Source organism: Meleagris gallopavo, chromosome 1 (genome assembly GCF_905368555.1).
Source record: "Meleagris gallopavo chromosome 1, MGAL_WU_HG_1.1, whole genome shotgun sequence".
Classification (NCBI taxonomy): domain Eukaryota; kingdom Metazoa; phylum Chordata; class Aves; order Galliformes; family Phasianidae; genus Meleagris; species Meleagris gallopavo.
The window spans coordinates 2,098,958-2,116,863 of record NC_139404.1 but is presented as its reverse complement, the minus strand read 5'-3'; the positions used below and the strand labels follow the sequence as shown (position 1 = coordinate 2,116,863).

General features: G+C 38.3%; 1 protein-coding gene across 1 annotated transcript in view; it reads left to right on the top strand.

The window, feature by feature from the left end:
• EXOC4 (exocyst complex component 4) overlaps positions 1-17,906 on the top strand; it is a 392,686-nt gene that overhangs the window by 22,572 nt on the left and 352,208 nt on the right. Inside the window, exon 3 of the mRNA XM_010710270.4 lies at positions 645-839. Within this exon, the coding sequence (XP_010708572.2) occupies positions 645-839 (195 nt within the window). The remainder of the gene's footprint in view (positions 1-644; positions 840-17,906) is intronic.

Sequence of the window (17,906 nt, the reverse complement as noted above, 5' to 3'; positions counted from 1 at the left end):
TCAAACTGAGAATGGCAAATGCTAAGGTGGTTCTCTAGGTTATAAAATAGCCTTGATAAGAAATAGAAATGCTGAGTTGCATTGTATCCCAACAGCTATTTGTTTCATTGAAACTTGATCTCGTAGAAACAAGCCTGATATTGCTGTATTGGAAAAGTGATTGTAGCATCAGACAATTAGGCTTCAAGAAATTGACACGCAACTTGAAGGAAGGGAGGGGATGTGCCAGAAGATTCAATAGACAGATGGAAAATGTTTACAGCAGAAAAATTAGTAGTGGTTTATTTGCTTTCATTGCAAATTAGATTGTTGTTGTATGCCAAAATACTGAAATGATTTTTGCAGAACTGCAAATAAGTCCTTGGTCACGGTTAATAGGATCCTGCATTTATTTGTGTTATCATACTTCAGTTGACTTCTCACTAATAGTATAAAACTTATACTAAAAGCATTTCACTTTGAAAACAATTCCAGTTTCTTTTAGCTAGAGGAATAACAAGCAATTTTAAAGAACTTGAATTTTATTATTGTCTCATGATATTTTTGGAATTCCTAATGAAGTAGGTATGGGAAAGGGCTGATTTGTGTTAGAAGTGCAAGTTACAGGGACAGATTTAATTAGTCTTTTGACACATTCCTTGTAGGTGAAAGAGAACCTGTTGTCATGTAAGATGCTGCTGCATTGCAAGAGGGATGAGTTGCGCAAGTTGTGGATTGAAGGAATTGAACACAAACATGTCCTGAATTTGTTGGATGAGATAGAGAACATCAAACAAGTGCCCCAGAAGCTGGAGCAGTGCATGGCCAGCAAGCACTACCTCAATGCAACAGACATGCTGGTAAGATGTCATACCTTGTCCTGGGCAGATACTCAGTGTAAATATTCTGATCAACTGTCTGATCATCTGCAGGCAGATCTGCCATTTGTGTTTTTATGTTATTTGCTTTTTATTTTCCTACTTGTTTTGTCAGTTGCTGCTTTCTTTAACTGAAGTTTCTGTTTGTTTTTGTTTTGATCTTCTCTGCCTGGACTTTGGGTCGTGTCTCTGATCTTGTTTAGTTATCTCTTGTTTTTATTTTGTACCTTCAGAGCTGTCTTTACCTGCCTATTTGTCCTCATCCTTTTTATAACCAGTTGTTTCTTTACCCATTTGATCTGCACATAGAATTTCCTGCTGCTTTTGGAACTTTATATTTCTCTACGCAATTTTTTTTTCATTCAGCGTTCTCATGTAGCTCTCCAAATGTTCTTCGGACTTCTCCTGAACTGTTCTGTATGCTAACATGTCTCTTCCTGCTTTCCTATATTTTAAATATTGTTTAAATGAATTCCCCAGGTGCCTGTGTTGCATCATTCTTTATATCTTATAAGTTATTTGAACACTATTTTTGTTGTGGAAGAATTACGCAATTTCTTTCCGAGTTCATCTCCCAGAATGCACTCACAGCATCAATCATTACTCAGGAAATCATTTTTCACTATTCAGGTGTGATTACTTCTTTTGTCTTCCTCCATGTCTTTTACCAGGACTCTTGATCCTCATTCCTTATCTGCAGCTTATTTTTCTTCTTTCCTCCCTACCTTCAAGTATTTTTATGTTTCCACCTCTTTTACAAGCATACCTTCCATTTCCTATCCTGTGGTGGAGACAATTTTCCTGAACTTGTTTAAATATCTCTTTCATTTCTAAACTTAACAAGCAGATTTCCTAACCAGACTCCAGTCCTTTATTTCTTGAAAATATCTTGTACAGTAACCAAAAAGTTTGAGAGAGGTTATATCCATTCTTGACATGTGTACTGAGGATCTCAGAACTGGACAGGAGGGAAGAACTTTATGGAGCAAGGCTGGTGAAAGGCCAGAAGGATGGTTTTGGGAGCAGGAGCATCTCTCCTATTAGGAGAAGCTCTGAGCACTGGGACTGCTTAGCTTTTGGAAAAGAAATGTGGAGATCTGATCTGATAGGAGGCTGCAGAGAAAACACAGCCAACCTTTTCTCAGCGATACCCAAAGCCAGGACAAGAGGCATTGGGCACAGAATTAAATACAGGGAATTTTATCAGAATGTAAGAGAACACTTCACTGCAAGGATGGCTGAACAGTGTGATGGGTTGCCCAGAGAGATTATGGAGTATCTGTTGATAATTTTCAGAACCAGACTGGGCATGGTCCTGGGCAGCCTGCTGCAGCTGGCCTTGCATCAGCAGGGGAGTTGGATTAGAAGATCTCTAGAGGTCCTTGCAACCTCAACAATTCTATAATTCAGAAGTGAAGGCAAAAATATTCACCTTTTTTTAGCCAATAATGCTTTAAAGAAGTCTTTTCATTGCTTTCTTTTTTGTTTCTTTATTAACTTCACTGTCACTTGCATTTCTCGCAACTTCAATCTTAGCTGTGCCTCTTCACAGAATCACAGTGGCCAGGGTTGGAAGGGACCTCAAGGATCACGAACCTCTCTGCCACATACATGGCCTCCAACCTCCACATACAATACTAGACCAGGCTGCCCAGGACCTCAGTTCACTTTTTAAAATAAACCATTCATTCATTAACAGGACGAAGAGCTGAAAATCTCAGTGTTGCCATCCTGTACTCCTAGAGCCTAACTGTTACTTCATTTTCTGTTTTCCCTTACTTTACCTTAAATTTGACTTTTTCTGTACCTCTAGGCAGTCTCCTCATTTACTCTGATGGCTTGTGTAAATGTATCTTGATTTTTGTTGTCACGCTTTCTTGCCTGATTTCATCCTATTATCACCTTCCTTGTCTTTTCTGTTGCACATGTTCTGTTTTCATGCCTCATCTGGTGCAGTCATCTTTCTGTAACCTGGTCACAATTTTCCCTTTTCTCTTTTTCAAAACCATCTTCCAGGGACACTCTCAAACTTATTCTCCTTAGAGTCTCACTTTCCTTCATATTTGAACTAATAATTATTGTCTTATATCTTTCCTACCAGTCTGTAAGTCATCTGGGTTGGTAATGTATCCATTTCTATTCAGTGTTAATATCGTTATTGGTTGAAATGTCAACCAGTGCTGATAATTTCTTTTATTGATAGGTTTGAGCTAGTTTGCTTGTGGGTTTCTTTTTGTTGAAAAATTCTTTTCAGTGGGAAATTGCAGAAAAAAAAATCATTTTCTATCGGAAATGAAAGATAAGAAGTGTAAAAAGAGAAATGACATGACTTGTAATGCTCATACGTTTTAGAAATGTTTTGTAATACATGCATGAGTTGTATTCATAGAATCGTAGAATGGCCTGGGTTGAAAAGGACCACAGTGATCATCCGGTTTCAACCCTCTGCTGTATGCAGGGTCACCAACCACCAGACCAAGCTGCCCATAGCCACATCCAGCCTGACTTTGAATGCCTCCAGGGATGGGGCATCCACAACCTCCTTGGGCAACCTGTTCCAGCGTGTCACCACCCTCTGGGGGAAAAACCATTAACAGTTTGCAATATATTGTGTGCAGTTTCTATTGTATATCCATGTATACGTACATGCATGTGTGTAAATGTGGTATGCATGTGTAGGTAAGATTGCCCAAGCCTACATGATACAGACAGTACTAGAAGTACAAACTTCTGTAGTATATCTCATTACTTTTGCCCCATGATGGAGTATCTGTTCTAAAGAAGTCAAATGATAATGATAGAAGCTGCTGTTTGGATTTTTATTAAATCAAGGAATGTAGTGAAAACTTGAGTGAAAATTAAATGCTTTCAGCTGCTCATTTACTCTTTAAATTTTCATCTGAAGACAAATTTCATCTGAAACAGAGAAATAGTAACCAACCTGCATTCGAAGCCTTTCTATATACAAAAATTGCTGTGGGCTCATTGGCTTTTGCCATCTTCTCTTAATGATGCCTCTGCAAGACTGTGATGTTGTAATTGCTCTCTGGCTGCAGGATAAATCCTTTCTCCTTTTTTATGATAAGAATATTATGTAAAATAATGACTAACCTGTCAGAAATGCAGAATGTTTATGGATCTCTTTGTCTTCTGTATTGTTCCTCAAGGTAAACAGATGCTCCTGGCTTACGAAAAGCCCAGAGTGATCTGACAGGGAGCTTGTATCCCTCACATTGAAATTGGAGCACCGATTAATATTGTTGCCTGTAGCTTTGTGATATGTACAGTCTAAATTAGACCTTTGCAGTTGCTGCGTTAGGTAAATGCAAGCACGCTAATAGCATAATTTCTGGTTGCTGCAATGCATTTCTGCAGTCTGTTCTTTGTATTCCACTCACATTAATTGAAGTAATTTTGCCACTGAAGCGTGTTTCAAACCTCTGCATTTAAATTGAAATTTTAATTCCCTTATTGTTTGGAAAAGACGGCTGAAGATGGCTTGTTACAGGTTTCATTATCAGTCAGAACTCTCCAGCTGCTGGTTCTAATGTGCAATGACTGAGTAATGGTGGGAAGAATTATTAATATAAGAGTGGCAGCTTTTCCCAGCAGCATGAACAAGATGCAAAGAATATCTTTTGACGGTATGAAGTTAACAATTTTAAGAGGCTGTTATTGTGTTTCTCATTCTATATTTGTCTAACGTAGTGCAGGTGAGCTTTGATTATCATTTGTTCACGTTGTGTGTTCTGGTGTCTTTATAATACGCACTCCTGTGAGCAGGGCCAGGGTTTGCTGTTCTATAACTGCATGTTGCACACTTTGTCCTGAAATTCCAGTTCCAACTTCTGTTGAACAGTAAAACTCTGGAGAAATTAAAAGGGTCCAGAGCACCCCAAACTCCTGATTGAGACAGAACACTTCAGTTATCTTCAACTTTTGTATTTGCTTTTTTTGAAGTATGAGTTTGTTCATCAATCTGTAAAGGATCTGTTTTGTGACTCACATCACTGCTAAAAGTGAAATTCCCCTCAGTTTCGCAATTGAGTGAAGGTGCACACATGTATGTGTTTTTTGTTCTTACTGTTGAGCACAGTCGGTGCTGAGAGAGGAATTCTAACATGGAAGGAGCTTCATAAGAAGGCAGTGCACTGTCTCAATGGAAGAGCAGCACAGCTGGTCATGGAGGCAAGATGGGGCTGACTTATATAGCTGTTGGCCTGGAGGCATTCCTGTAATTGCTGGAAGACAGGAATCTGAATTATTCTCATCTGAGGCTGGAAGAGAAGATCTGGGCTACAGAACACTATAGTCTAGTCAAATCTTGAAGAAGAGGGCACAGTAGGATGGTCTGTGGGTGAGGACAGAAGGGCTCTTGCTTAGAGGTTCATGGCTAGTTTCCTTCAGCAGTGGGTGATGTTTTGAAGGGCAATATCCTGCGACTACAGTTTCTTAATTAACTCAAATAGCATAGAGGTCCGTGGTGTTGATCTAATTGTTCTGGCTCTACTTTTGACCCATGAGGTACCCATGGGGAGAAATTTATATTTTCATTTGTTTAAATAGTCTAAGAGATGAAATGCTGAAAACAGTTGTAGGAAGAAATGTTGTTGAATCAAGTAATTAAAGGTCATATCATAACACAATTAAATGAAAATTGCTTAGGCTACTTTCTTTGCATTGCTTGGCTTTTAACTGTCCAGCTTTGCAATTTTAATGAGCTAATATCACTTTGTCAAAGTGTATAGACTTTTAAAAACAACTTTTAAATCCCATAGACCATAGTATGCTTACTCTGAACTTGATTTCTTATTGTAAGAGTACAGTTCCTTTGAGTGCAGGACTGTAGCACGTAGCAGAACAGTGTGAAACTGCACAAATAGATCCATAGGATAAGAGTAAGGATTACTGCCATACCAGCTGAATTCTTTTTTTATTAAGAGGAGGACAGAAAGCAAAGAATAGATGAGAAGGAGGAAGTAAGGAGCCCTCTGACTGTTGTTCACTTTGGTTTGATATCACACCTCGTTATGTTACAGAGCTAGGAACCGATGCGTGTCTGTGTTTTACTCAGGAACACATCCTTTTCCTTGAGTCTGTCTGTCATTGTCTAAATTAGTAGAAAGTTGAAGAGAGGGAGTAATTTGTTTCTCAAGAAGTAGGCCAGGGAACACTCCAACATCAGCTTTTCTTCCTTTTTCAATGTTAAGGACAATTTTAGTTTCCTTCTGTCAAGGGAAGAATAATGTCTCTTGTTCCTTTCTGAAGTGAATAATAGCATTGGGCTTTTCTCAGATCTGACTGCTGTCTTAGTGCCAATTTGCATTGTTGCCAGTTGGTTGAGTTTCTAGACCTGAGTGACTGTTTCGTTGTTGCATTCAATTAAGTGTACTTAACATAACATCCAGTTGCACAGATGAGGGATATCTGTTTGCAGGTAAGTGTGGTCATTTTCATTTGTGTTGATACTGCCCACTCAGAGCATGGAGTTTACCACTGCATCCTTATGATGTGTTAAATGAATTTCTACACAGCTTTAGAGACTCCTTTGTTAAGATCTGTAGTGTTAATGAATCTATTTTTTTATAATAGTTTGTTATGAAATCTAATCCTTCTGTCAGGAACTTTCTTGTCGAAATTAGAAACGCTGGTCAACTCCAGTGTCTGCATAATAAAGCATTTTACTAAAGTTCCTTAATTTTTTTTCAGATGGGCTCTGGGAGGTGGGACTACAGTCAGAAGACATTCTAATAAGAAGACATGTTATGCAGGAATAATTGTAAAGCTACTGAGGCAGTGAAAATGGAGAGGTGGCAAAAATAAAGGAAAGAGGATAGACAAACCATGAGTAAGATATTTGGAGAGTAGTGCACGATGACAAAGGATTTGGCTTCCTCTGGAAAGGGGGAGTCAAACAAGAAGCTAAAATATGAAAATATTTTCCAGTACAGTGGACTGAATGATCTTGGAGGTCTTTTCCAACCTTGCTGATGCTATGATTCTGTTATTTTCTCAGGACCAAGGAAGGAATGCTGCTCACCTATTTGGCCTTTTCTTTCCCATCTCGTAATCAAAGAATCATAGAATCATTAAGGTTGGAAAAGATCTCTTAGATCATCCAATCCAGCAGTCAGCCCATCATCACCATGCCCACTCCCACAGCCTTATGATTGTTGACAAGGGTTGACGGTGATAGGACAAGGAGGAATGGTTTTAAACTGAGACAGGAGAGGCTTAGATTAGATTAAGAGGAAGTTTTTCACACAGTGTTTTTCACACACACTGGAACACGTTGCCCAGGGAGGTTGTGGATGTCCCATCCCTTGAGGCATTCAAGGCTAGGCTTGATGTGTGGCTCTGGGCAGCCTGATCTGGTGGTTGGTGACCCTGCACATAGCAGGGGGTTGAAACTCGATGAATATTGTGGTCCTTTTCAACTCAGGCCATTCTATGACTCTGTGATCGCTCAGTGCCACATCTGCCCTTTTCTCAAATACCTCCAGGGTCGATGACTCCACTGCTCCCATGGGAAGTGTCCTTTTTGAAAACAGTTTCCCCTAGAGTTTATGTGGCATTTGGAGTCATTACATCTTCCCAGAAAATGTTGGATGTTTGTAACCCTGGGCACAGGGTTTGAATGGTACATAAGATCTCTGTCTGAATGTGGCTGCTTTCCTTAGTGTAGGATGAGGAGAGGCTTTCAGTTAAAAGTAAGGTGTGGTGACATCTCATACTACGTGTATGAAATAAATAATTTGAAAAAGGAACAGAATTTTTGGTATGCATTTTATTTACTGCCTGCATTCCTTTCAGCTGAAACAAAGAACATTAATAAAGCAAGTCTTTCCTTTTGTTTCTTCAATTCTGGAATTCAAACACTGCAATGGAAGAGCGTTGTAATTTTGTAATTAATGCGTTCACTGAAAATAAGAGACTTTTGTTCATTTGGATTTCTACAGAAATTTTTTTATTACAGAGTTTAAGTTTTGGCTCTGCTTCAGATTCTTTCTTTTGAATTACAAAAATAGTAATACTTCTCATTACTTCTTGCCTTGAAGTCTTTCCCCAGTTAGCACAGTGTCTTCTCATTGTAGACTCAACGGCTTTCGAAGAAGCCCTTTAAAAAGCAGAATTGAGAAGATGACATCTCCAGGGTTGCGTCTCATTTTAGGTTTGATGTGTGCAAAGCATTTATACTTAAAAGAACTATTTTGTCCTAGTTTTTAATGATTGGCAGACTTTATTATTTCTGATAGTTGCATTATTGAGGCTTGGAAGACAAAGAAGGCAGCTTTGCTTTTATTAAGCTGCTGCATGGCTGTGATGTGTGCTAGTGATTCAGATGTAAACAAGGAAATTATGAGCTTTCTTTAGTCTTTCCTGAAGATTCATTTTGAATGCTGTACCTTTACTCAGATGACAGAGCTTATTAGCATTATTTGTTTGCCCCAAAGGAGCATTGTAAAGCTGAAATAATTAAATTTGGAAGAGTACTTATAAGATCTTTATTTGAGAAGCATTGGTGCTATGTATCATTAGAATATATTTCACTTCTATTCCTTCTTCTTCTAAATATGAAAAGAACAGAAAAAAAAAATCCTCACCTTGCTAGGGTACAGTTGAAAACATGAGAAAATGGAAGGCTTTGTTCCCTTTGAAACATCTTTTTTTTTGTTGTTGTTGTTACTACACTTACAGATAACTTTATCTCATTCTTTTTATCCTGTAATTTTCATTATCTGAGACAGTCTAGTACATTAAGCTGCTACTGCCTAATACTGCTTCATTTGCATTGGCACGCGCTTGACCTCAGCCCCTCTGCTCTTGGTTAATGCACCAACAAGCACTGATATCTCTCTGGAGTATTATCATGTGGCTGTTAGCTCAACTAATAACAACCGTTCATTTAAGCTGATGAAAGTTTATTAAGTAAGAAAACATGCTATAATGAAGGTGGAATGGATGTGTCTAGTATTTTACTATGGTAAGATTCTGCTGTACAACAGGCACTGGCCATGATGAAAGGGGAGATGGTTGTAAAGTTTTGATCTATGCTTTTGGGAATTGACATTTCTCAACGTTAAGCTTAATCTTTCCTGATCATAGTGTAGATGCAGCGATGAGAAGTTCTTTGCTGAAGGCAGTTGTCTCTGCCATTTAACGATGTATCTTTTCTTTGGAGTGGCAGCTTGAGAGCTCTGTTTTTTTAATTTATATTGGTTGACTTTTAAACTCATGAAGCTAGGAGTATTATGTACCTTGAGGTTAGTATTTCTTTTGTCGTTAATATTGTTGATAACCTTTATTATTGAGGTATTTTATGGATTTAATTCTGTGAGACTTTTTAGCGCCTCCAATAATCATTGGTCTTTCCATGATTTCTTTTTTAAACTCTGATTTGTACAAGTGTAATCCTGTCCTGGCAACAAACACCAGCAGAATTTGTTGGGAGTTGTAGTGGGTTATGGGACAATGTAAAATATAATCTAGATAAAATTGATCCATTTTATCATTCAGTTTCAACCCCCTGCTATGTGCAGGGTTGCCAACCACCAGACCAGGCTGCCCAAAGCCACATCCAGCCTGGCCTTGAATGCCTCCAGGAATCCAGGGGCATCCACAACCTTCTTGAGCAACCTGTTCCAGTGTGTCACCATCCTCTGTGTGATAATTAGTAGGCAAAGAGCTAATTGGAAAGAGTTGGATTCCTTTAACATTAGAGTGATGGACTGGGGAGTGTAAAAGATTTGAGATGCTGTCTTGAAGACAGAAGGAGATCAATTTTGGAAACTGCAGGTTTGCATTTAAAAAAAAAAAAAAAAAGTCCTAATGTTTTCCTGTAGTGCATTGGGTCCCCATTGTTGTAGACATCATTTATGTTGGCAGAGGACGTTTGGGATGGATGGTCCTGAAAAGCCACACTTTTCTTAATGGCAGTTAAGGATGAATGAGGATGCATGAAATCAGAGATCAAGTGTGGAAAGGAAAAAATAGAAGAAAGAGCCTTGAATTTTCTTTTTTTCTGATTTCATAATACCTACAATGGTATCTCTATTCCATGACAGTGCTCCAGTGAGATTTAATGTAGATGGCAGCACAAGGTCAGACCAAAGGTGTGCCGAGGCCACTGATGTCTGATGGAGGGGATGCTCAGAAAGAAGATGAAGATGGAGCAAGCAATAGCAGGCCTTTTCCAAAGCACTGTGAGCTTCCAGCAGCAGGCAGCCTTTCACTGAGAAGCTTCTGTCTTTTGTGTTGAATAGTGCTGAGTAGATTTCTTCCTCAAATCTGTCCCTTTTACTTTTGGAACCAGTTTAAACTTTTAGCCTCAGCAGTGTCCTGTGGGAGCTGAGGTGTGTGGCTGAGCTATGTGAGCCTCTCAGAGGTGATACCCAACTTTTAATTTGCTGATTTTATCCGATTGCCAAGGAGCTACCGAGGATTCAAGGCATGCAGCTGTCACAGGTACCAAGTCCATGTGTGTCTTTTTTCCATTGCGTCGTCATCTAATAGTCCAGATGCAGATAGATACACAGAATTCCTTGCTTTGAGGAAGTCATTTAGCCATAGTGTTGCTGAGATAGCTCGTATTTTGTGTTGAAGTTCAACTGAGCAGTTGGCTGATCCTCTCATGGCTTTTAGCTGGTCTGTTCCTTGAGCACTGCTTGTGGTTTCTGCACTTCATTACTAGAAAGACATTGATGAATTAGAGCAAGTGGAGGAGGAAGGAGAGTGATTGATGGGTGGCTAAGAGAGATGGGTGACTAAGAGAAAATGGCAAGAATTAAATTTATGTAGGTGGAGTAAAGGACAGCTGGTGGGGGACATAATTCTGTAAATATTTTAAAATTTGTAGAGGAAAGTAGTAAGTTAGGTTGGGCCACCACTATTTGCATAAGGATTTAGTAACAGTAAAGGATAGCTGCACTTTGTATTACGATGTTTGTAACAGATTTGCTTTGATATTTTTGTAGTAGCAGTATTCTTATCAGCAAAAGATGTAAAACCAATATTGTAAGATAGAATTTAGGTGGTAAAATAGTCATGGGGAAATGGCTTTGTCATCTAATTGACCTCTGTGCTTGTATCTGATATTACCAATCATTATTTTTCCCTTAAAGAAAATAAGACTAGCTGGGATGGTTGATTTGGAATGTAGGATAGTGGAATTCAGCTTATTGGAACCTGTGTGGATGACACTTTTCTGCTCTGTTGAAGCATTAAAGCAGTGTTTTGCCTTCACGTACACCTTCTTACTGTTTGGTGTTGTACTGCATGCTGGCTTCTTGCTGCCTATTTTAGTGGAAATGGCTGCATTTCAGTTGTGTTTGATGAATGCACAAGTGGGCAATCTAATATAAGGCACTATATTTAAGAGAAAGCAAACCTCACAAACAAAAAGTAACCCTTTTTATTCTTTTTATGTCTACATTTTCCCTGTCCTTACACTACTAAATAAGCTTATCCTGTTGGCTTCTCAGGGTGAGCTGTTCTCTTGCATCCTGAGCATCCTTTTTGGTGTGTAGGTCAGAATCTCCTGGTTTTCTCCCCACTTTCTTCCTCAGTGATCAGCAAATCCCTTTATTTCTAAAAGAGAAGTGACCTCAGCTAATTCCAGTACACTGCTACAGGGCTTGCCTTCTTTACTTCTATCTTTTGGAACAGTTTTGGAATGCTCTTTTAGCTTGTTAATTCTTCCAAGATGGTTTAAAGGCGAACAAAATTACTTGTAATTTTTTCCATCATCTTAATATCCAGCGTGCTAATCAACACTCAGTACTGTTCATTATGAGTGCTTTATAGGCGTTCATTAATCCTCACATATCCTGTGTGCCTTTTCTCCTTTTCCTTTTTTTTTTTTTTTTTTTTTAAAGGGAAAAGAGGCAATGGCAGTCAGGAATAGCTCTCTGATCTGTGTGCTTTTCATGTTCTCTCCATGCTTTTTTTGCCAAAGGCTCCTTGCTTTAAGACTGTGTGGGTGTTCCTTCAAGTCCAGGGTCATCTTAGCTTGCCTTGTCCTGATACCAATTCACACCATGCTGTACACTGGCCTAGGGTGATTTGGTAGTGCATGATTCCCTGTCCTTGGATTTGTTAATGTAGCTTGGGTGCAAGTTTACCTTACATTCCTTCATTTGGCTGTGACATTCTTAAGGACAGAAACACGGTAGCTTCATCCTAAATGACCTCGCTGCCAAAATACTGAACAAATTTTGCAGTTGAAACTAGTTCACTTGATAAGACTTATGTTAAGCTTCTAATTAGAAAAATACAAATGCTGTTTAAAAGCAGGCTTAATCTGTTGTTCATTATGTTACCCTAACACTGAAGACTCAAAGTACTGTTTAGATGTTGTACTGAGGGATGTGGTTTAGTGGGGAAATATTGGTGGTAGGTGGATGGTTGGACTGGATGATTTCGGAGGTCTTTTCCAACCTTGGTGATTCTGTGATTCTCACACAAGCCAGATGTAGACAGAATTTAGCAAACTGCTCGTTTAGATCAGGCTACATGCATTTAGACTTTTTTTTTTTTTTTTTTAGCCATTCTCCTTTCCTGTATCTTTTGAAAGCAAGTTGCTTGTAAAAGTTATAGATCAATTCTCTCCCTTTTAAATGTCAGCATTGTCTTCATTCATCCAGCAGGGCAGCTGAAACCTTCTAGGCTGCTGCTGTTTATTTGCTGTTTTATTCAAAGGGTTCAGCTTTTCTCCATTTGTCATACTGTGTTTGTGTATGACTTGGCTTTTTTTTTCCCTTCAAATTGTGACCTACCACATTGTTTTCTTTTAACCTTTCTCAGTTGTTTGCTCTTCGTCTTTTTGTATCTGTCATCTGAACTGAGAGTAGACTGGTATCCCAGATGGAAAGCATTTTGTTTCCTGGTCTGCACTACCATTATTCTGTTTTTCCACCCTGAAGGAGAACTTGAAGGCTTTCATTTTTATCTCTGCTTGTAGACTTCCACAATATTGGAGGTCTAGAATTAAAAGAATTTCTCTATTTTACAATACTTTTTGGAAAACTTAAATATTGTTGAAAATCCCCTAAAGGGATCTAACTGAAAGCAGATTGAAAAACTTTGGACAAAGTTGAGACGACTTTTTTTTCTTTTTTTTTTTTTTAAGACATATTTTTCTCATGCTTAGGTTATAGTGTAAATACTAAATTAAAACCTCCCAAATTGGTTGTTATGATAGGCAAATGTTTAACTATATCTTCTTTTTCAGACGATAAAGCTCTACTATAAACTGATTGTGACCTTTAAACCAGCTGCATAATGTCTCTGGTGCCTCAGTTATTAGGATTTTTAGTTCATATGGAACAGAGCTCTTTTTTCAGCCTTATTTCATTGATCCTTATTTTATAAAGGGTCACTGCATATTATTGTACTTTATATATAAGTAGGTTTTAACGTCAGAGGTGACTGAGTTTATGTATCTCAAATTCTGTTGTTGGACGAGCCAATGTTTTTATTATTCTTTCAATAAATAGAGTAATTTTGAGTTTAAGTATGTCTTTCATTGCGAGAGCCAGACTACTTTCAGAGATTTAAAAAAATCTATGTAAATATGAGAAAAGTGGTGATAAAAATTACCTCCCTTTTCGTTTGGTAACATTTACTTGTGGTGGAATTTCTGTTTAAAGAACTCCTCCCCTCTGTATGCTATTCTACTTCTATTAGCCCTTTTATTAGTATGAATGCAGTATGTAATAGGAATATTAAAAAGAACAGGCAAGTACTTTGAAACTCTAGTCTAAGCTGAAAGGATAAATTAAAGAGGAGAAAATCCAATTGCATATCATACTGTTCTTTGTTTTATAACATCTTCAATCTTCTTTGTCCAACCAAGGATAAGAAGAAAAAAGAAAAGGCTGTATATTAACTGTGCCCTCAGTTCAGAATGTGTCTGAGGTGGCAGCGACATGAGGAAGACAAGGTTCAGGTCCCTCACCAACTTGCTGAGTAATGTATTTCTTTTTCCAAATCTCACTCGTGTCACCTTCAAGGTATATATGTGATACACTTTCATATCAAGGGAAGTGACCATACACTTGTAAGGCTTTATCTGAATCCAGTTTGGAGGTCTTTGCTGCAAGAACGATGTTGGCATTGTGACAGAAAGGATCTACAAGAGAATTCCATTGGAGAACACCCAGGTTAGAGGCACATGGGGTGTAAGAAGAGTCTGTGAAAACTGAATTTGTTCAATCTGCAGAGAAGAAGGGCGGGTTTTGCCATCTGTGACCATCTGGAGAAGCAGAGGCTGTATGTAGCCAGGCTTCTCTGCAGAATGCACAGTGAAACAAGAAGCAACCATCACAAGTCTTGATGGGGGAAACTGACTGAGTGCAAGAAGAAAAGCAATTAAACACTAGAAACAAGAGACCAGAGAGGCTCCAAATCTCTATCTGTGCAGATTTTTAAAACTTAACTGGAGGACTTGGTGAACATGATCTAACATTTGGAGTTAGCCCTGCTTTGAGCTCTGATTTGGACTGGAAAACTCTAGAGGTCCCTTCCAAGCAAAGTTAGTATGTTATTCTATTAATGATATGAATGCTAATTCCTGACTTCCAGAAAATTATTTGGCGTATTCTAATGGAAAATCTTGAAGTCTGTGCTTGCTGCTGTTACACATCAGCATTTACCTAGGGACCACTGAGTGTTCCTGAGCTACCACAATACTGAGCTACCACTTCTCTAGGAGTATGGAGATGATGCAGTCCTGCAGCTGAGATCTCTCCTTGGTAGATACAGATAGCCTTTGGTTTCACTACTATATATAATAACAGCTGCCATATGAAATAGCTGAGTTGCTTTCTAATTCTGATCTATAACAAGTTCTGTAAAGCAGAGTTAAATATGGTAGAGAGTAGGAATCAGAAAAGCGAGGCTGTTCTGAAAATGGATGTGACAATGGTTTATACTAATACTCTAAATGTAGAATTGTTCCTCTTCTTTTTAAAGTGAGTGTACAAAACACCATGAACTAAAAAAAAAAAAAAGTATACTTTTATAATGTGTTGTAAATGCTAAAATTCAAAGTGTTGTAACTTGTTGAGATTTTTTTCTATTCTTAATTTGAAATAATAAAATAATAAAATTAAAATCCTGAAGAGTGTTACAAATAGTTGGGTAGCTCCTATCTGAGTACTCCGGATAACTTTGTGATAAATGAGTAGAAAAAAATAATTGTACAATTCAACTATCTAATATTTATTTTAAGTTTCTTATTTAAGAAGGAGGGAGGCAGTTGCTTTTTAAAATCTTAAAAGCTACTTTTATGTTAAGTTATGTTTAGGAGTGATCCTAGCAATATATTCGATACGTTCAACCCAATATTTAGGCTTCTTTCTGCAGTATTGATTTCTTCTTTATTCAAAGAGTGGAGGAGCAATGTCTAAACTAAAATAGAAAAAAATCCCTTATAAGAGTATTTTGTTGAGGTTAATGTTCTCTTTAACAGGAGAAATAGCTATTAAGTTGAGCAGGAGCAATGTCATATTTTATGGAGTAGTTTTTGTGTTGTACTTTGACCAGCTATACTTTGTGAAACCCACCTGACTCCTTTTCCATATTATAATTTGAAATGAGAAGAGGTTATGAATCATAGAATCACAGACTCACTGAGGTTGGAAAAGACCACAAAGATCATCTAGTCTGACCATCACCCCGTCACCACTGCAACACTGAACATCAGACTAGATGTCCCTCAGTGGCACATCTACTGTCATCTTGAACGTCTCCAGAGACAATAAGTGATTCCAGCACTTCCCAGAATTCGCCCTCACTGCTTTTTCTGAGAGTAGATTTTTTCCTAATATCCAACCTGAACCTACTCTGGTGCAATGTGGGGCCATTATCTCTTGTCCTAATTGAAGTGACATGTCCAAGTTGAATATGAGTTGACGGTGCAACTGGAAATAAAACTCTTCTGATCTTCGAAGGTGAAAGTATTTTATCACATGCTTGTGTCTCTTGCACATTACTGAAGATTGTGTGATATTGACTGAGTAGGGACATAAAGCTCAGGTTTTTATTTAAATTTTGGCAATGATAGATATATTAGTCTGGTCCCAGTTATGTGTTTAGTTAAAAATACTGTATTTCTAGTCTTGCTACTGCTGATGTCCTGACTCTTCTTGGATTCACTTTGCACTGGCCATGCTCTTGGTTGACACACAGCGTTGAATTTCTGAACTCTGTTGTAACCTTCCTGCTCCTCAAGGCAGCTGACCGTCATGTTAACATGGTCATAATGTGTACTTTGGTTTTAAATAAAACCGCTTGTAAACTGTTCCTGTTTGTGTTTGTAGGTAGTCATCAGAGCTGCTGTTGTTGTTACTGCTCTTGCTATTCGTTTGCTGCTTCCCCTTCATTTCTATCCACATCTCTAACTCTTAGAACTCGTAGGCATCTGGAGAATGAATCCTTCTTGATTTGGAGCCTATCAGTTACAGTTGCTTGCTGAAAATCAGCTGTTAGAACTGGTCTTTCACAGGGCAGTAAGGTGAAACACTAACTTACCAATGTTTCTTATATTTTTTCTAAAACAGTTGCATTTGCTGATTTATTTGTATTGTGCCTTTAATTTTGAGCATTCTTTGTAGTCAACTCTGCATCGTTTTGGTTGCTTATGGTACTGCTTTAGGTTATCATAGAATCATAGAATGGCTTGGGTTGGAAAGGACCTCAAGGATCACTGAGCTCCAACCCCCCTGCCACATGCAGGGCTACCAACCTCCATATCCACCATACAAGTTAACAAAATGTTTTGATCTTATATTTTGTATTCTGAAATATGATTTAGGGTGCTGCTCTACAGCTTGCTTGTTGCCAGAATTTAAAGAAGTTCTACGTAGGTGAAACTATTGAAGAGGATTTCTTTTTGTGTAATGTCTACACTCCTAAACTGACTGGAGATCTTCCATTGACCTCCATGAGTTTGGACTGAGCTTGTGGTTACTTTCCAGACTTGAACTGTTCTGAATGTAAAAAAGTCTTTTTGTCTTGAGCTCTGTCTTGATAATTGGTGGTAATAGAAAATGAAAAGAGCATTTATTTGAGGCTTCTCTGGAGTGGGGCTGCATCAAGTTAAAAGGCTCCAGGTGTGCATAACATTGAAACTTGTCTGTGCAGTTCAGTCACTGGGAAAGTGGCATTTATCAAGGACATAACTTCAAGCTTGTCTGACTGCAAATATGGACTGTCAGAAAAGACAGCTTAAAGTCCAGTAGCAGATCCTGCAAAAAAAACCAAAAAGCTGTTTTTTTTTTTTCCAGAAAAAAGAAAGTTCAGTGCATGACCGTGTGAGGTTTTTGTTTTTTAAGTACAGTAAATGATTGATTGTTCCATCTGCTTCTTAACACATTTGAGAGCTGGATGTTTGGTTTTAATGATTAGCTTTGAGAATAGCTTTTTAGTAACTGGAAAGGTAAAAATTGAGCTGAAGGATTTGAGTGCAAAGCTTTAGATTTTGTTGCGTGTGTTTTAGACGATACTTCCACTGGATGTCGAAGCTTTTTCTAATGACATTTTCCTCTTTGCTTTCCTTGCTGCATTTTCATCTCTCGGCTTCTCAGTTTGACAAATGTTGTTCCTGATTTTGTTCTTGCTTTGTTGAAATTGCTGACAGCTCGCAGGGCAGTGATGAATGCCTGCACACCCTCCCAGAGTGACTGGGGGTTAAAGCACCTTTGTGATTGGGAAATTTGGGATACATTCCCACCTGCCAAAGGAAGGAGATAAAATTAGAACTTACGTTTATTTCTACCCAAAGTTTCTAAGCTGTGTCTGCACTGCTTGTTGACCCTTCTCTATTTGTATGCACTCTGACATGTTACCTCTTTGGGGAGACGTGAATTTGGTTTTTTGTTTCATCTGCAGCATGGTTTTATGATCATATTTAAATAACTGTTCAAAAATAGATTTTGGGAAGAAGTGGATGGATAGTTCGTTGTGTGAAATGATAGGAGCCATGTAAGTGCTGTTTGACTTCAGTATAGCTGGGATTAGAAGGAATCCTGTTCAGTCCTCTGATTGACA